Genomic DNA, 16671 nt, shown 5'->3' on the forward strand with positions numbered 1-16671 from the left:
GATGCAGGCAAGAGGAGATAGAAGACATGGGAATGGAGAAAATTTGGTTATCTAGAAGAGAGTGACCTCTGAAAACAGCACCAATTCATTTGTTCATTTATTTCTTGCACGGATATCTACTGAATGTCTGCTACCTGCCAGACATTTTCCTGGCTTGTGGAGATACTTAGAGGAAAATACACAGTGGAGATACTTAGATGAAAACACACGAGTCTGATTCCCAAGAAGTACATTGCCTGGGGGGGACCTGGACAAAAGACCAGTGAAATGTGCTGCGGTGAGTGCTCTCATGAGGGCTCACTCAAAGCTCAGTGGGAGAAAGAAGAAACATCTAAATATATTTTATTGAGCCAAGACGTCTTTGAGTGGAAGTAACCTTTGAACTTGGCCCGTGCAAAGACTGTCAGATGCAATGAGGTCATAGAAGATCTACAAATAGGTCAATATCCTTACAAGGGTGTTAACACTGGTGATGGTGGGTGGTAGGAAATGAGGCTAGTGATACGGTAGCGAGATCAATAAAGGTTTTAAATGCCAAACTAAAAAGTTTTGATTTTATCCTGTAGGTGATAGGAAACGATTATATAGTAAAGATAGCATTTTGTTCTTCCTTTAGGGGAAACCAAGTTCTTAGAATGGGTGGTATAAAATCGTGTAAAATGAAAAAGTCCCTGTTCTCAAAAAGCACGAAAATTAGTTTGGCAATAAACCAGCTAATTCTTCTATGGCGTTTGACAATCTACCGGTAGTCTGATAAAACAACAAAACACAAAACCAGGAATTGATATATACTGCCAAACCTCAATGTCTCGATAACCTCCATGCCTTTCCACATGTAATTCCTTCAGTCTTGAATGCATGATCGTCTTACTAGAAAATGTCTACTTCAACTTTTTTTTTTTTATTTTTTTATTTTTATTTAAAATAAAAAATTTTTTTCAACGTTTATTTATTTTTGGGACAGAGAGAGACAGAGCATGAACGGGGGAGGGGCAGAGAGAGAGGGGGACACAGAATCGGAAACAGGCTCCAGGCTCCGAGCCATCAGCCCAGAGCCTGACGCGGGGCTCTAACTCACGGACCGCGAGATCGTGACCTGGCTGAAGTCGGACGCTTAACCGACTGCGCCACCCAGGCGCCCCGCTCTACTTCAACTTTAAATCGTTCCCCCGTGTGACCACTTTTTTTGTCCTTACCATTTGGCAGGCATTGTGCAGAGCACTTTAAGTACATCATCTTGGGGCGCCTGGGTGGCTTATTCACTCGAGCATCCGACTCTTGGTTTTGGCTTAGGTCATGATCCCAGGGTCGTGGGATCAAGCCTCTCCTCAGGCTCCACACTGAGCGTAGAGCCTGTTTAAAATTCTCCCTCTCTCTCTCTCTCTCTCTCCCTCCCTTTGCCCCTCTCCCCCATTGCACATTCTGTCTCTGAAAAATAAAATTGAAAAAAAAGATTTAAAAAATACATCATCTAAAAAAAAGAAATAAAAAATAAAAAATACATCATCTTATCAGATTCATATGGCATATTAGAAGGTCAGTTTTTCTTTTCAGTTGAGAAAACAAAAACTACAAAAGGTTAAGTGGCATACCCAATGTCATGTAACTAAAAAGTAGTTGAATCAGAATTAACCCAGTCAGTCTGATTTTTAACAGGAAGGGCCAAGTTGGCTGGCTTAGTCCGAGGACCATGCGACTCTTGATCTAGGTAGGGGTCATGAGTTTAAGCCCCACGTTGGGTGTAGAGATTACTTAAATAAGTAAAAGTTATATAAAAAAAAAAAAAAAGGAAGAGCAAGGTTAGATGAATAAAATTCAGTCCCTCTTAGAGCTGAAAACAGAGTGTAGATCACCTTTCTTGGGTAGAGTTCTCTCTTCCTGGTTTGGCTTCCCCCATCGCTGTAGATAGAGTCTAACAGAAATCTCCCTGTGTATTTGTCTAAATAGACCGCGAGTGACAAGACTTTTGTTGTGACCATTTTTCATTACCATTCTAGCACCTACCTCAGAGCCTTGCCCGTAATAAATGTGTAATAAATGTTGGTCAAATGAATACATGCCTGTCTCCTTTCCATTCTATCCGCCGCTGACAAACCTGAGAGTTTTGGAGTCCGGTCCAGGCATTGGTAGTCTTTGTTTTGTGAACTTTTGGGGAAGAAGAGTAGGGCAAGGGAAGAGAAAAAAATTCCGTGTCCTTTCACATCCAATTGCCTTTGAGGAGCTGGGAAGAGAGCAATTCACACCTGATTATCTTACATCAGGTAAGTTTGCAGCCTCTGAATTGCTAGGCAGTCGGGTGCTAGAGCTCTCTCCAGCCTGACCCGCCAGCTCTGTCTCAGCTCAGAGACCATGATTCCTTCCCTGCCCCTCTTGGCTGTTGGCCTCCTGTTAACCGTGGCTTTGGCCCAGACGGTCCAATTTCAGGAATATGTCTTTCTCCAGTTTCTGGGCTTAGACAAAGTGCCTTCGCCCCAGAGGTTCCAACCTGTGCCTTACATCTTGAAGAAAATTTTCCAGGATCGAGAGGCAGCAGCAACAAGTGTGGACTCCCGAGATTTCTGCTACATAAAGGATTTTGGTATCCGCGGGAACGTACTCCGACTTCTCCCGGATCAAGGTAAGGAAATGAGGGAGGGTGCTTTCTCGAGAAAAGCCGGGCAGCGGGTGATAATGAAGAAAGGAAAGAAGGGGGGCAGTACCAATTACTGAAGGGCTTGTAGGAGGCCTTGTGCTGGTATTTTACATATTGTATTTCCTTTACTCCCCACTACACCCTCACGTTCAGAAGGCAGGTATTCTTATCTGCTTTTTACCGATAAGGAAATTAAGTCTCAGACAGTAGACAATCTGGAAGCTACCCAAGATCATACAGCTAGCAGTGCGTGAACCAACTCAGGATTCAGATTCGGTTTGTTCAGAATCAACGCTTTTGTGCTACGGTTAAGGTGGGAGGAGTGGGGTGGAATTAGGGCCCAGGCTTCACTCTTCTGGCCACTATTGGTGCATTCTGGTGCCTATGATATGGCAAGCAAGGAGGCGAACATGGGGAGTTCAGTTTGCCCGGGACTCTTGCTTCCCTTCTCCGCACCCCTCTTCCCCCATTACTTTTGTTGGATGGAAAAAGCTATTGATTTGTGAGCACAGGGGCGCCTGAGTGGCTCAGTCGGTTAAGCGTCCGACTTCGGCTCAGGTCATGATCTCACCTTTCATCAGTTCAAGCCCGCATCGGGCTCTCTGCTGTCAGTATAGAGCCCGCTTCAGATCCTCTGTCTCTCTCTCTCTGTCCTTTCTCCACTCTCTCTCTCTCTCTGAAAAATAAATAAACACTGACAAATGATTTGTGAGTACAGAGCAATAACATATGCCATTGTCACACCGTTTATATGAGGATCTGAGTGAATGCCATTCAGTAATTTGTCAAACTGACCACCCACCCAAATTACCTAGGTCAGTTGTTAGAAGTTGACTCTCCAGCCCGGTTCCTGCCCTCACTCTCCCAATTCTTATTCAAGTCTTATTCAAAGTCAGAGATGGGTGTTGTAATCTGCATTTCTGTATAGCCTCCATGGTGGTGGGGGGCGGGCGCAGATCAGAAGAGGAATTGAGAGCCCTGATTGGTTAGTTTTATAGTAACTGGAGATAAAATTTGAATACTTATTTGTCCAAGAAGCATTTGTTGGAGACCTACTAGGTGCTGGGAACTGTCCATGGCTATGAGAATATAGAAATTAAAGATAAAGTCTGCCCTTTAAGAGTTTATAGAAGGTCAAAGGAAAAAAAAAGGTCATAGTAGGGAAATAGAAAACATATAACTTCCATACCTTATGCTAAGTATTATTATGTAAATGACTCAGGGCCTTGGGGGTGGGGGTTCAGGGAAAATTCCTGGAGGAAGGTTAAGGGGTGTGGGAAGCTAGTTTGAAGAGCTTTCCATGGAAAGTAGAAAAGAGCTGAAGATACTTCCTTTCCTCCCCCAGGGAAAAAACTTTGGTTTTTATGGTGACCATAATCCTCTCAAATGACACAGGAAAAGGACATATCTCCCCATCATCGCTCCCTAACCTCCACCTAGGGAAAATCACCATTAATAGTTGACATATATATTCTTCCAGACTTTTCTTCTTTGCATGTATTTATAATAGAAACTTGTATTTTTTATTTCTTTTTTATTTTTTAATTTTTTTTATTTGATTCTAATTTTTATTTATTTATTTTTTTCCCAATATATGAAATTTATTGTCAAATTGGTTTCCATACAACACCCAGTGCTCATCCCAAAAGGTGCCCTCCTCAATACCCATCACCCACCCTCCCCGCCCTCACCCCCCGAAACTTGTATTTTTTAAATAAATGAGATCATACTATACATCACTCAAGTATGAATATCTCGTACAAATCAGAACTAAAAGTCACGATGATCTCATTGTAAGGATTACGTGATATTCCATTGTATAGACATACTATCATCTGTGTAACTGGTACTCTGTTGACAAATGTGGACATAATCTAAAAAAGAACAGCTTTACAATCATTTTTCTGGTACCATGAGTGTCTAAGAATTTCTCACTTTCCCACAATTTGACAGGAATCCTTATAGAAATGTAATAGAAACTTATTGCAGTGTCACATAATACAGAAGGTGTGCAAATCATTGAGAACAGCGCAGTGAATTTTCACAGAATAACCAGCGCCCCGATTAAGAAACAGAACGGACGGGGGCGCCTGGGTGGCTCAGCCGGCTGAGTCTGACTTCGGCTCAGGTCATGATCTCACGGTCCCTGAGTTCGAGCCCCGCGTCGGGCTCTGTGCCAACCCCTCAGAGCCTGGAGCCTGTTTCAGATTCTGTCTCCCTCTCTCTCTGACCCTCCCCCGTTCATGCTCTGTCTCTCCCTGTCTCAAAAATAAATAAACGTTAAAAAAAAAAAGTTAAAAAAAAAGAAAAAGAAACAGACCAGACGGTTACCCCAAAGGACCCTCACGCCCCCTTCTGGTTAATCCGACTCTTCAGCAAGAGTAACTTTTCTCCTGCCATCTAACATTCTGTATTAGTTTTGCCTGTTTCCCAACTTCAACTTCACGTAAACAGAAATGTAAAATGTGTCCTTTTTTCTATCTGGCTTCTTTCTCTCAACATTCTGTTTGTGAGATTTATCCCTGGTGTGTGTATTTTTAGTTCATTCTCATTGCTTACGGTATTTCATTCTCTGAATATATTACAACGTACTTATGTGTGCTACCCTGGAAGGCCATTGAGTAACAATACTCTTCTAGCTTTTAATTTTTGTTTAACTGGCAGGAAAACATGATCTCGCTGTTTTGATTTTTATTTCTTTAAAAAGGTGGCATGCATTTTCTTTAAAAAAAAATTCTTTTAACGTTTATTTATCTGAGAGAGAGAGAGAGAGAGAGAGCACGAGAACAAGTGGGGGAGGGGCAGAGAGAGAGAGAAATACAGATACAGAATCCAAAGCAGGCTCCGAGCTGTCAGCCCAGAGCCCTACGCTTGGTTCGAACACACGAACTGAGAGCATAACCTGACCTGAAGTCGGACACTTAACCGACTGAGCCACCCAGGCGCCCCAGGAGGAATGCATTTTCAAATGGATAATGAATCATTCATTTTTACTTTTTTCAAATCATTGCGTATTTATACATTCTGGCCATTTTCTTTTGAGGAGTCTTCTTTTTCTTAATGATTTATAAGTCCTCTGAATCATTTGTAAAAGTTCTTTCTAATTGTGAATTTTCACCCATGCGTATTACGAGTATTCTTGGTTGTTCTTTGTGGTTTTAATTTTGTTAATGATGTCTTTTGAACATAGAAGTTTTTTTTTTCTTTCTTTTTTTTTTTAAATTTTTTTTTTTAACTTTTATCCATCTTTGAGACAGAGAGAGACAGAGCATGAACAGGGGAGGGGCAGAGGGAGAGGGAGACACAGAATCTGAAACAGGCTCCAGGCTCTGAGCTGTCAGCCCAGAGCCCGACGCGGGGCTCGAACTCACAGACCGCAAGATCATGACCTGAGCTGAAGTCAGCCTCCCAACCGAACGAGCCACCCAGGCGCCCCTTTTCTTTCTTTTTTTAAAAATTGTTAATGTTTATTTACTTTTTTTTGAGAGAGACAGAGACAGAGACAGAAGCATGAGCGGGGTGGGGGGGAAGTGGAGAGGCAGAAAGAGGGAGACACAGAATCCGAAGCAGGCTCCGGGCTCTGAGCTGTCAGCACAGAGCCCGATGCGGGGCTCGAACTCACAGACCATGAAATCATGACCCAAGCTGAAGTCGGACGTTTAACCCACTGAGCCACCCAAGCGCCCCTTTTTATTTTCATGCTCTCCAATCTGTCCATCCTTTCCATTCTGGCTTTGGCTTTTCTTTTATGCTTAAGGAATCTGATTTAGTGACAGGAAGAGGAAGGGAGACTGGCAGGTTAGAGTTCTAGCCTGGAACAGGAGAGGTCAACTTTTCAGACAAGTGGAGAGGGGTAAGTTCTGTGAAGACATCTCTGTATTGGACAGCCAATGTTTAAGAGAGGTGTCCCAGTGGAGTAGTAAGGGTAGAAGAATTGGAAACTAACAGAAAACTACCAAGTAAGAGGCAGAGACAGCGTATATAGACCCACCTTTGTAAAAAGATGGCCAATGAGGGGCGCCTGGGTGGCTCAGTCGGTTGAGCGTCCGACTTCAGCCAGGTCACGATCTCGCGGTCCGCGAGTTGGAGCCCCACGTCGGGCTCTGGGCTGATGGCTCAGAGCCTGGAGCCTGCTTCCGATTCTGTGTCTCCCTCTCTCTCTGCCCCTCCCCCGTTCATGCTGTGTCTCTCTCTGTCTCAAAAATAAATAAACGTTAAAAAAATTTTTTTTTTTAAATAAAAAATAAAAAAAAAAGATGGCCAATGAGAAGAAAGGGAAAGATGATATGGTAGGCTTGAAGAGGAGACTGGATAATTTCAAATGCTTAGTAATTTTTGGTTGTTGTAGTTTTAGAGAGAGAGAGAGAGTGCGGGGCAGGGCGGTGGGGGGGGGGGGGGGGGGCTGGGGGCGGGGAGGGGCAGAGAGAAAGAATCTTAAGCCCCTGGATCCCTGGATCATGACCTAAGCCTAAAATCAAGAGTCGGATGCTCAACCAACTGAGCCACCTGGGCACCCTGATTTTGTGATTTTGTTGTTTTTTGAATGAGACTTGAGAATGAAGGAGGAATGGTTAGCATGTTTGGGTTTCTGTTGTAATTTCTCCATAAGCCGATGACCTTAGAAAATACCTACTTAGGGTGAAGCCACCCTACCTAACAATAGGGTGGCATTAGGCCAAAGAGGTTATTTGCAGAGAGGGGAAAACTGAAGATGAAGGGATAAAAAAAGGGGGGGGGGGATAAAAGTATTGACCTTTCTCTAAAGGAATAGGTAAGGTTTGAAAATCCAGGCAGAGAAGTCAGCTTTGAAAACAGGGAGAGTACATCTACAATTGCCAAAGATAACAGAGACGGGAGGGTCCTTGTGGAGAAACTGGAGACATCACACTGCACCCCAACTTTCAGTGCAGTGGGACATGATGTCTTCAGAGACCCCAGACTAGGAATTGTTTCCACTGACAACTGTGGGCTTTAGATAAAGAATCATCTAAAGATGAAACATAAGGGATTTCGGGAGGGTCAGTCTTGGCTGGATGGTAGAAGGTTGTTTTGAAGTCAATCTGAGTAGTTAGATTTGGGACAGCGACGCCTGACAGCCTACGAAGTTCTTAAACGTTTTTGTGCCAGGGTCCCTTGGGCCGTTCTGTTGAAGCTAATGGACCCCCTCTCAGAGTAATGATTTATATGCCTAAAACTATTTAGGATTTCCAAAGAAATCAATTAAATATTGAGATACATTTATAAAAATATTTTAAACCAAATGTGTGCATAGTAATCTAGCATGGGTCCTTTATTAATGCAATCAATAAAACAATCTAGGGAAGGGACTATATTTACCTTAAATTGAAAGTAATGGGGGGCTCCTGGGGAGCTCAGTCAGTTAAGTGTCTGACTCTTGACTCCAGCTCAGGTCGTGATCTCAGGGTTCACGAGATCGAGCCCTACATTAGGCTCTGCATTGACAGCACAGAAACTGCCTAAGAGTGTCTCTCTTTCCCTCCCCTGCTGGCACTCTTTCTGTCTCTCTCAAAATGGGTAAATAATTAAAAAAAAAAAAAAGGAAAGTAGTATGAGCATGAATTTATTTTAAGATGTTCTCAACAATTTAATCTACGAACATACCTATGATTTTTACTGGTAACAGTGTCATGGGTCCTATTAGGATTTGTTTGTTGCCTATGTTCATAATTGAAAGAAAGGCCAAATTTCATTTAGAGTTCCACTGAAATAAAGATATAATTCTTTTTCCCATCCAAGTTCATGGGCCTTCTAAATTCTATCCAGGACCCCTTGGGGACCTGCGGATGCGAAGATAAGAACCTCTGGCCGTGAATGAGGAGTGGGAGAAACAAATCCTCCCAATGGTAGGGTTCGAGTCTGATCATTTCCTGCCCTTGTTTGGTATATGTGACTATCATATAACATTTGATATTTATATCATAATGGCGGATACGAAGTCAACTATGTTATGGTGACTCTTACATCTCTGTTCCCATCTAGGTCTCTTTCTTTACTCCAGGAAACTTTCCCAGGCCTCCTCTTGCCTCCAGAAGTTCCTCTACTTTAACCTGTCTGCCATTAAAGAGAAGGAACAGTTAACAATGGCCCAACTGGGCCTGGATTTGGGGCCCAACACTTACTATAAGCTGGGACCAGAACTGGAGTTGGCTCTGTTCCTGGTTCAGGAGCCTCAGGTGGGGGACCAGCCTATCCCTAAACCGGGTAGAATGCTTGTGTTACAGTCAGTACCACGGCCTCAAGGCGTCGTTCACTTCAACCTGCTGGATGTGGCTAAGGATTGGAATAACGACCCCCAGAAGAACTTGGGTTTGTTGCTAGAGATACTGGTCAAAGGAAACAGAGACATTGGGGTGACTTTTCAGCTTCAGGACGCCTGTGCCAGACTGAGACAGTCCCTTCGTGCCTCCCTGCTGGTGGTGACTCTCCACCCTAAGCAGTGTCACTCTTCTTCCCGAAAAAGGAGGGAAGCCATCCCCGCCCCGGAGGCTCCTTGCAGGAACCTCTGCCATCGTCATCGGCTATTCATCAACTTCCGGGACTTAGGTTGGCACAAGTGGATTATCGCTCCCAAAGGGTTCATGGCGAACTATTGCCACGGAGATTGTCCTTTCTCTCTGACCACCTCCCTCAACAGTTCTAATTATGCTTTCATGCAAGCCCTGATGCATGCAGTTGACCCAGAGATCCCCCAGGCGGTCTGTATCCCCACCAAGCTGTCCCCCATTTCCATGCTGTATCAGGACAATGATGACAACGTGATTTTACGACACTATGAAGAGATGGTGGTTGATGAATGTGGCTGTGGGTAGGCTGTCAGAAATAGAAATAGGAGTGTTCTTAGGGTAAGTCTAATAAAACTCGCGACTTGGTCTAAGACTTCTTGGATCTGAAATATCAATGTATTTATGTTTACGGTTTGTCTTCTTGGAAATCCGTCATAACTAATGATACCCTTAATTACACACACACACACACACACACACACACACACACACACTTAGCCCTAATGATCTAACATAGGCATGATGCGATTGACAGTATATTAGACACTAGATATAAGAAAACTGGCATTTACTGGTGGTCTCATGGCAGGCATTATTCTACATGTTACCTATAAACATTATTTCACTGTTTCTTGAAGTGGGCCTTACTGTTCTTACAGTTTATACTTCATAGATAGAGCAGCCGAACAATACGTTTCCTTAAAGTCATCAACGTTCCCTGGCAGATCTCATAGGCTAACAATGTCACTTAAAAAAAATCATTTTGAGGGGGCTCCTGGGTGGCTCAGTTGCTCGGACAGAGCAGAGCCTGCTTGGGATTCTTTTCCTCTCTCTCTGCCCCTCCCCCACTTTCTCTCTCCCTCCCTCCCCCCCCCCCCCAAATTAGTAAACTTAAAAAAAGAAGAAAACTGGTGGGGCACCTGAGTGGCTCAGTCAGTTGAGTATCTGACTTCGGCTCAGGTCATGATCTCACGGTTCGTGGCTTCGAGCCCCGTGTGGGGCTCTGCTGACAGCTCAGAGCCTGGAATCTACTTTGGATTCTGTGTCTCCCTCTCTGCCCCTCCCCTGCTCGCACTCGGCTCTCTCTCTTTCTTGAAAATAAACGTTAAAAATATTAAAAAAAAAAAAAAAAGTAATCTGACCAAAGGTGTTCAGGAGATAATGTGAGATTTTAGAAGGGACGTGTGTACAATCAAAATAGGTTCCTTAAACCAGCTGACATTGAAATATTAAAATAGAGGAGGGCCTGTGTGGCTCAATCAGTCGAGCAACTGAATCTTGGTTTCAGCTCAGGCCACGATCCCAGGGTCATGGATCGAGCCCCAGGTTAGGCTCGATGCTGAGCCTGGAGCCTGCTTGAGATTCTCTCTCTCTCTCTCTCTCTCTCTCTCTCTCTCTCTCTCCCTCCCTCTGCCCCTCTCCCCCCTCGCACTTCTCTCTCTCTAAAATAAAATAAAATATCAGAATAGAAATAGTAATAATAATAAAATGTCATTATGCTGCTCTTGGTGGTGTTTTCAAAATATTTACTTATTTATTTTGAGAGAGAAAGAGAGCACGAGTGCACACGCGGGGGCAGGGCAGAGAGAGAGGAAGACAGAGAATCCCAAGTAGACTCCATGCAGTCAGTGCAGAGTCGGACTGGGGGCTCCGAGCAACCCACAGACCCTGGGATCATGACCTGAGCCAAAAGAGTCATCTGACTCACCCAACTGAGCCACCCCGGTGCCCCACTGTGGTTAGTTAATAACCAAAGTATTCGAGAAGTGAAAATATTAGAAAAGTAATACTTTCAGACTAGAATGAAAAAAAAATGGAGGTTTGAATAAAACTTCAAGTGCTCATTGATAATTAAGAAAAACCAGGTGTGGGGTGCCTGGCTGACTCAGTCAGAAAAGCATGTGACTCTTGACCCTGGAGTTGTGAATTTGAGCCCCATTTTGGGTGTACAGATTCTTTAGTTTTTATTTTCATTTATTTTTTTTTTAAAGCAGGCTTCGACTCTTTTTTTTTTTTAATTTTTTTAAATGTTTTTTTATTTATTTTTGAGACAGAGAGAGACAGAGCATGAGCACGGGAGGGGCAGAGAGAGAGGGAGACACAGAATCTGAAGCAGGCTCCAGGCTCCGAGCTGTCAGCACAGAGCCCGACGCGGGGCTCGAACTCACCGACTGTGAGATCATGACCTGAGCCGAAGTCGGTCGCTCAACCAACTGAGCCACCCAGGCGCCCCAGGTGTACAGATTATTTAAAAATAAAATCTTGGGGCGCCTGGGTGGCTCAGTTGGTTAAGCATCTGACTTCAGCTCAGGTCATGATCTTGCAGTTTGTGAGTTTGAGCCCCACATCTGGCTCTGTGCTGACAGCTCAGAGCCTGGAGCCTTCTTTGGATTCTGTGTCTCCCTCTCTCTCTGCCCTTCCCGTGCCCATGCTCTGCCTCTCTCTGTCAATAATAAACGTAAAAAGCAAAACAACACAAAACAAAGAAAACATTAAAAAATAAACAAATAAATAAAATGTTAAAAAAAATTTTTTTTTTAATTTCAGAGAGACAGCAAGCAAGCAGGGGAGAGGGACAGAGGGAGAGAGAGAATCTTAAGGAGGCCCCATGCTCAGTGCAGAGCCCGAGGGGAGGCTCGATCCCTGATCTTGGGATCATGACCTGAGCCGAAATCAAGAGTCAGACCAAAATCAGACACTTGGCCAACTGAGCCACCCAGGTACCCCTAAAGTGTTACTTTCAGATAAAATAAATACAGGTTCTGTTTTGTTTTTTTTTAATGTTTATTTATTTTTGAAGCGGGGAGCAGAGAGAGAGAGGGAGACGCTGAATCCAAAGCAGACTCCAGGCTCCACACTGTCAGCGCAGATCCTGACTCGGGGATAGAACTCACAAACCGTACGACCATGACCTGAGCCGAAGTCAGGCTCTTAACTGACTGAGCCACCCAGGTGCCCCTAGATAAAACAAATACAAACAGAAGTTGTAATGCTTTCTTCTCTTACCTCAATGTTTCAGGGATAGGAGTTCTAATATCTTCTACCCCTCCCCGCCCCACCCTCCGGGGATGTTTCAAGGTGCACATCCCCTAACCGCATGCACCCGACTTTGGAGGCTGCTGCTTTTCAGGGACCTGTCTTGGCTCCTGTTTGCAGAGTTTGACATTGATTAAAATGCTCCTGCTCTCCTGACACCAGCCTGTGGAAGATCTATCTTCCTTTCATGGCCTTTCTTACTTTAAACCTTTTCTTTGGGCTCATTGCAAGAAGGTGTCAAAAGCCCAAGGACCACAATATCTGAGGCTGCGTTGCCGAAATCGCTTCTGCATTGAACGGAAGCGTGACTGCTGGATTTCCTTAGTCCACTCAGGATTTTGATTTGGGTTCTGTGTCTATTTATATTATTTTTACATATTTGTAATTTATTTATTTGTTTATTTATTTATTTTTACAATTTCTAATGTTTATTTCTGAGAGAGAGACAGAGAGCAAGTGGGGAGGGGGGCGGGGCAGAGAGAGAGGGAGACACAGAATCAGAAACAGGCTCCAGGCTCTGAGCTGTCAGCACAGAACCCGGCGCGGGGCTCGAACCCACAGACGGGGAGATCATGACCTGAGCCGAAGCCGGCCTCGCCACTGACTGAGCCACCCAGGTGCCCCCAATTATATTATTTGGAAAAGGTATTTGCAATTATTAAAAGGAGAGCAGCTATGTCCCTCTGTTTGCAGTTCGGACGTCAGCAGCTTTGTTCACTCCTGAGTTAATCGAGTTTTCTCCTGAGGCCATTATGCCTACGGCTAGAAATGAACAAGAGCGCTGGCTTCGTGGCTTTGGGACACACACTGCCTTCCGTCTCTACTGGAACAATAAATGTTCAGTTAGTCTACAAATAGGCTTGTGCTACAGACACCGCTATCTCAGAGCATTTCAAGACTTAGTGGTCTTATTTATTGGCAGGCCTGTCCACTCACTCACAGGCCACTTGGGTTTGAAATTTCACTGTCCGCTTAATCCATTTCACTTCTGTTTGACGTTTAATGAATGCCTTGAAAGGCATAGTTTCTGTCTTTGGATAGTCTGCCATAAAACGAGGCATTCCAAAATCAGGTCAGGCCTAACTTTTGTTTATTTTCTTTTTATTTTTCATAATTTTTTTTAGTTTATTTATTTTTAGAGAGAGAGAGAGAAAGAGAGAGAGGAGAGCAAGCAGGGAAGGGGCAGAGAGAGAGAGGAAGACAGAGAATCTTAGAGAATCTGACAGCACAAAGCCTGATGTAGGGCTTGAACGCGCAAACCGTGAGATCAGGACCTGAGCTGAAATCGAGAGTCGAATGCTTAACCAACTGAGCCACCCAGGTGCCCCTGTTTATTTTATTTTAAAAAATTTTTTTTAACGTTTATTTATTTTTGAGACAGAGAGAGACAGAGCATGAACGGGGGAGGGTCAGAGAGAGGGAGACACAGAATCCGAAACAGGCTCCAGGCTCTGAGCTGTCAGCACAGAGCCTGACAAGGGGCTCGAAATCACGGACCTCGAGATCGTGACCTGAGCCGAAGTCGGACGCTTAACCGACTGAGCCACCCAGGCGCCCGCCCCTGTTTATTTTAAAATAAGAAGTGAGGTGAGCCTGGGTGGTTCAGCCAGGCAGCGCGGAGCCCGCTTCAGATCCTCTGTCTCCCTCTCTCTCTCTGCCCCTCCCCTGCTCACGCTCTCCCTCTCTCTCTCAAAAAGAAATAAACATTTAAAAAAAAAAAAAATAAATGAAATAAGAAATGAGGCATGAGTATCAGGACCCCCAGGGTTACTCGAGGGTTATTTTCTCACCAATTGTTTCTCCCTTCAAAACAACATTAAACACTCAATTATTGTCACAGAGTTTTCTGTGCTGTGCTTGTGAGTAGAATACTTGGAGTAGCTAAAAAGTAGGGTGTTGGCTGGTCCCAGAGGCAGAGTGTGGCTGCGAAGAAGATAGCTCTGAAGGTTTCAACTGGAAAAAAGTTTGGAGGTTGGTCAGAGACTGGTGGAAGGGGCATCCCTGGGTCTGTTCCATCCACACATTGTTGGAGCAAGAGACAGATCCATAGGACCACCGGGGGCACTGCCCTCTCTTACTTTTTTTTTTTTTTTCTAATTGTTTAAGTATGTCTATACCCAACATGGGGCTCGAACTCACAACCCAGAGATCAACAGTCGCATGTTCCACTGACCCAGCCAGCCAGGCAGCCAGGCACCCCTTCTCTTACTCTTTTTGTTCAATTGTTTGCTTAGCAATATTAAACAGGAAGTTGGTACAATTATTCTGGGGCCAATATTTATCACGTATTTGACAACCATTACCTTTGTCGTGTGGCAGCAAATGTAAAATTTACATTTCTGAGAAAGATGCGTACAGATGTTTTGGAAAGTGACTTGAGAGTGATGGGTTTACCTACAATCCGTATTTCCATTTTTCAAAAAAAGAATAGTTATGCAGTGATTAATGCGGGTAATTGCCCAAGGTCTCCTGACCAGTAATTAAATAGCTGTTTTGAAAGGAAGCATATGATAACTACCATAGACATGGAGAATGCAAGTAGAAGCTGAAAGGAAGGAGCGAATCCATCTAAATCAAACAAGAAAGGCTGCTTTTATATGGGCAGAGACAGTAGGGTTTTGATAGATGAAGAAGGGGGCTGGCAGGTAGGGAATTTTAGCCTAGAAAGGAGTGCCTGGCTGGCTCATTTGGTAGAGCACGTTGATAGAGGAGTTGTGAGTTCAAACCACACGTTGGGCATAGAGCTTATTTAGAAAGAAAGAAAGAAAGAAAGAAAGAAAGAAAGAAAAAGAAAGAAAGCTATAGCAAAGGCAGGAAATAGATGGCAGAAACTGAAGACTTATTTATAGGGTATGGCTTTTCTGCCCTCTGGCGATTAAAAGAAGGAAGAGCAAATCTATTAAAATCTATAGTTCCTTCCATCTGGAAGATCAAGGGTGAGGCCAAGAACCTGATAAAACATGTAGACTTTCCCCAGAATATAATACATATAAACACACAATATTTTGCAAACACTTTCAGTTGCTTCATGGAATCCCTGCCGTAGACTATAGGATTGTGAGAAAACATTCTTCTTAAGTCAGATATCTTCCTCCCTCCTTCCTTCCTTCCTTCCTTCTTTCCTTCTTTCTTTCCTTCCTTCCTCCTTTCCTTTTTTCCTTCTTTCCTTCCTTCCTTCTTTCCTTCCTTCCTTCCTTCTTTCCTTTTTTCCCTCTTTCCTTCCTTCTTTCCTTCCTTCCTTCTTTCCTTTTTTCCTTCTTTCCTTCCTTCCTTCTTTCCTTCCTTTTTTTCTTTCCCTCTTTCCTTCCTTCCTTCTTTCTTTCCTTCCTTCTTTCCTTCCTTCCTTCCTTCTTTCCTTCCTTCCTTCCTTCTTTCCTTCTTTCCTTTTTCCTTCTTTCCTTCCTTCCCTCTTTCCTTCTTTCCTTCCTTCTTTCCCTCTTTCCTTCCTTCTTTCCTTCCTTCCTTCCTTCCTTCTTTCCCTCCTTCCTTCTTTCTTTCCTTCCTTCCTTCTTTTCTTCTTTCTTTCCTTCCTTCCTTCCTTTCCTTCCTTCTTTCTTTCTTTCTTTCCTTCCTTCCTTCCTTCCTCACAACCTTCCTCTCTCTCTCTCTTTTTCTGTCTGTCTCTTCATGACCCTGTGTGTGTGAGAGAGAAGTACACATGAACTCTTTTGTAATACTTCATTTCTTTTAAGGGACATATTTCTTACATCATTTCTTTCTTTTTGCATTCATATCTTTATGGTACGTTTATTATTATAACTGCCCCTTCAACCATTCTCCACACTTCAGCTACAGTGGGACCTCTAAAACCCAATTCTCTTCATGTCACTTCCTTGTGGTACTGAGTTCTGTCTTGCCTTAGACATGACAATGCCCTGACACTACTTGGAAAACTCCTCTCCCTTTTGTTTGCCTTTCTCCAATTAACTTAAAAAAATGTTTTTAATGTTTATTTATTTTTGAGAGACAGAGCGTGAGTGGGGGAAGGGCAGAGAAAGAGGGAGACACAGAATCCAAAGCAGGCTCCAGGCTCTGAGCTGTCAGCACAGCGCCCAACGCAGGGCTCGAACTCACGAATGTGAGCTCATGACCTGAGCCAAAGTCAGACACCGAACAAAGTGAGCCACCCAGGCGCCCGGCTAATGTAATATATGGCCTTTTGTGACTGGGTTCTCTCACTGAGGACAATGTTCTCAAGCTTCATCTGTGTTGTAACATGTGTCAGTCCTTCCTTTTTAGAGCTGAATAATATTTCACTGTATGGATATACCACAACTTATTTATCCATTCGTCCGTTGATGGACATTTGAATTGTGTGTACCTTTTGGCTATTATGAGTAACACCGCTATGAATGTTCACATACAAGTTTTTGTGTGAACGTATGCTTTTAATTCTTTTAGAAGTGTCAAATCCTATGGTTACTTTACGTTTAATGTTTTGAGGGACTGCCACGCTGTTTTCCACAGTGGTCATATCCA

General features: G+C 43.7%; 1 protein-coding gene across 1 annotated transcript; it reads left to right on the forward strand.

Moving 5' to 3' along the window:
* Nucleotides 1–2349: 2349 nt before the first annotated feature.
* Nucleotides 2350–9462, forward strand: GDF3 (growth differentiation factor 3). The gene is made up of 2 exons (XM_015061555.3): nucleotides 2350–2617; nucleotides 8633–9462. Exons 1-2 carry the CDS (start codon nucleotides 2350–2352, stop codon nucleotides 9460–9462), a joined length of 1098 nt encoding a protein of 365 aa, XP_014917041.1.
* The last annotated feature ends 7209 nt before the right edge of the window (nucleotides 9463–16671 follow it).

Source organism: Acinonyx jubatus, chromosome B4 (genome assembly GCF_027475565.1).
Source record: "Acinonyx jubatus isolate Ajub_Pintada_27869175 chromosome B4, VMU_Ajub_asm_v1.0, whole genome shotgun sequence".
In the NCBI taxonomy this organism is placed as follows: domain Eukaryota; kingdom Metazoa; phylum Chordata; class Mammalia; order Carnivora; family Felidae; genus Acinonyx; species Acinonyx jubatus.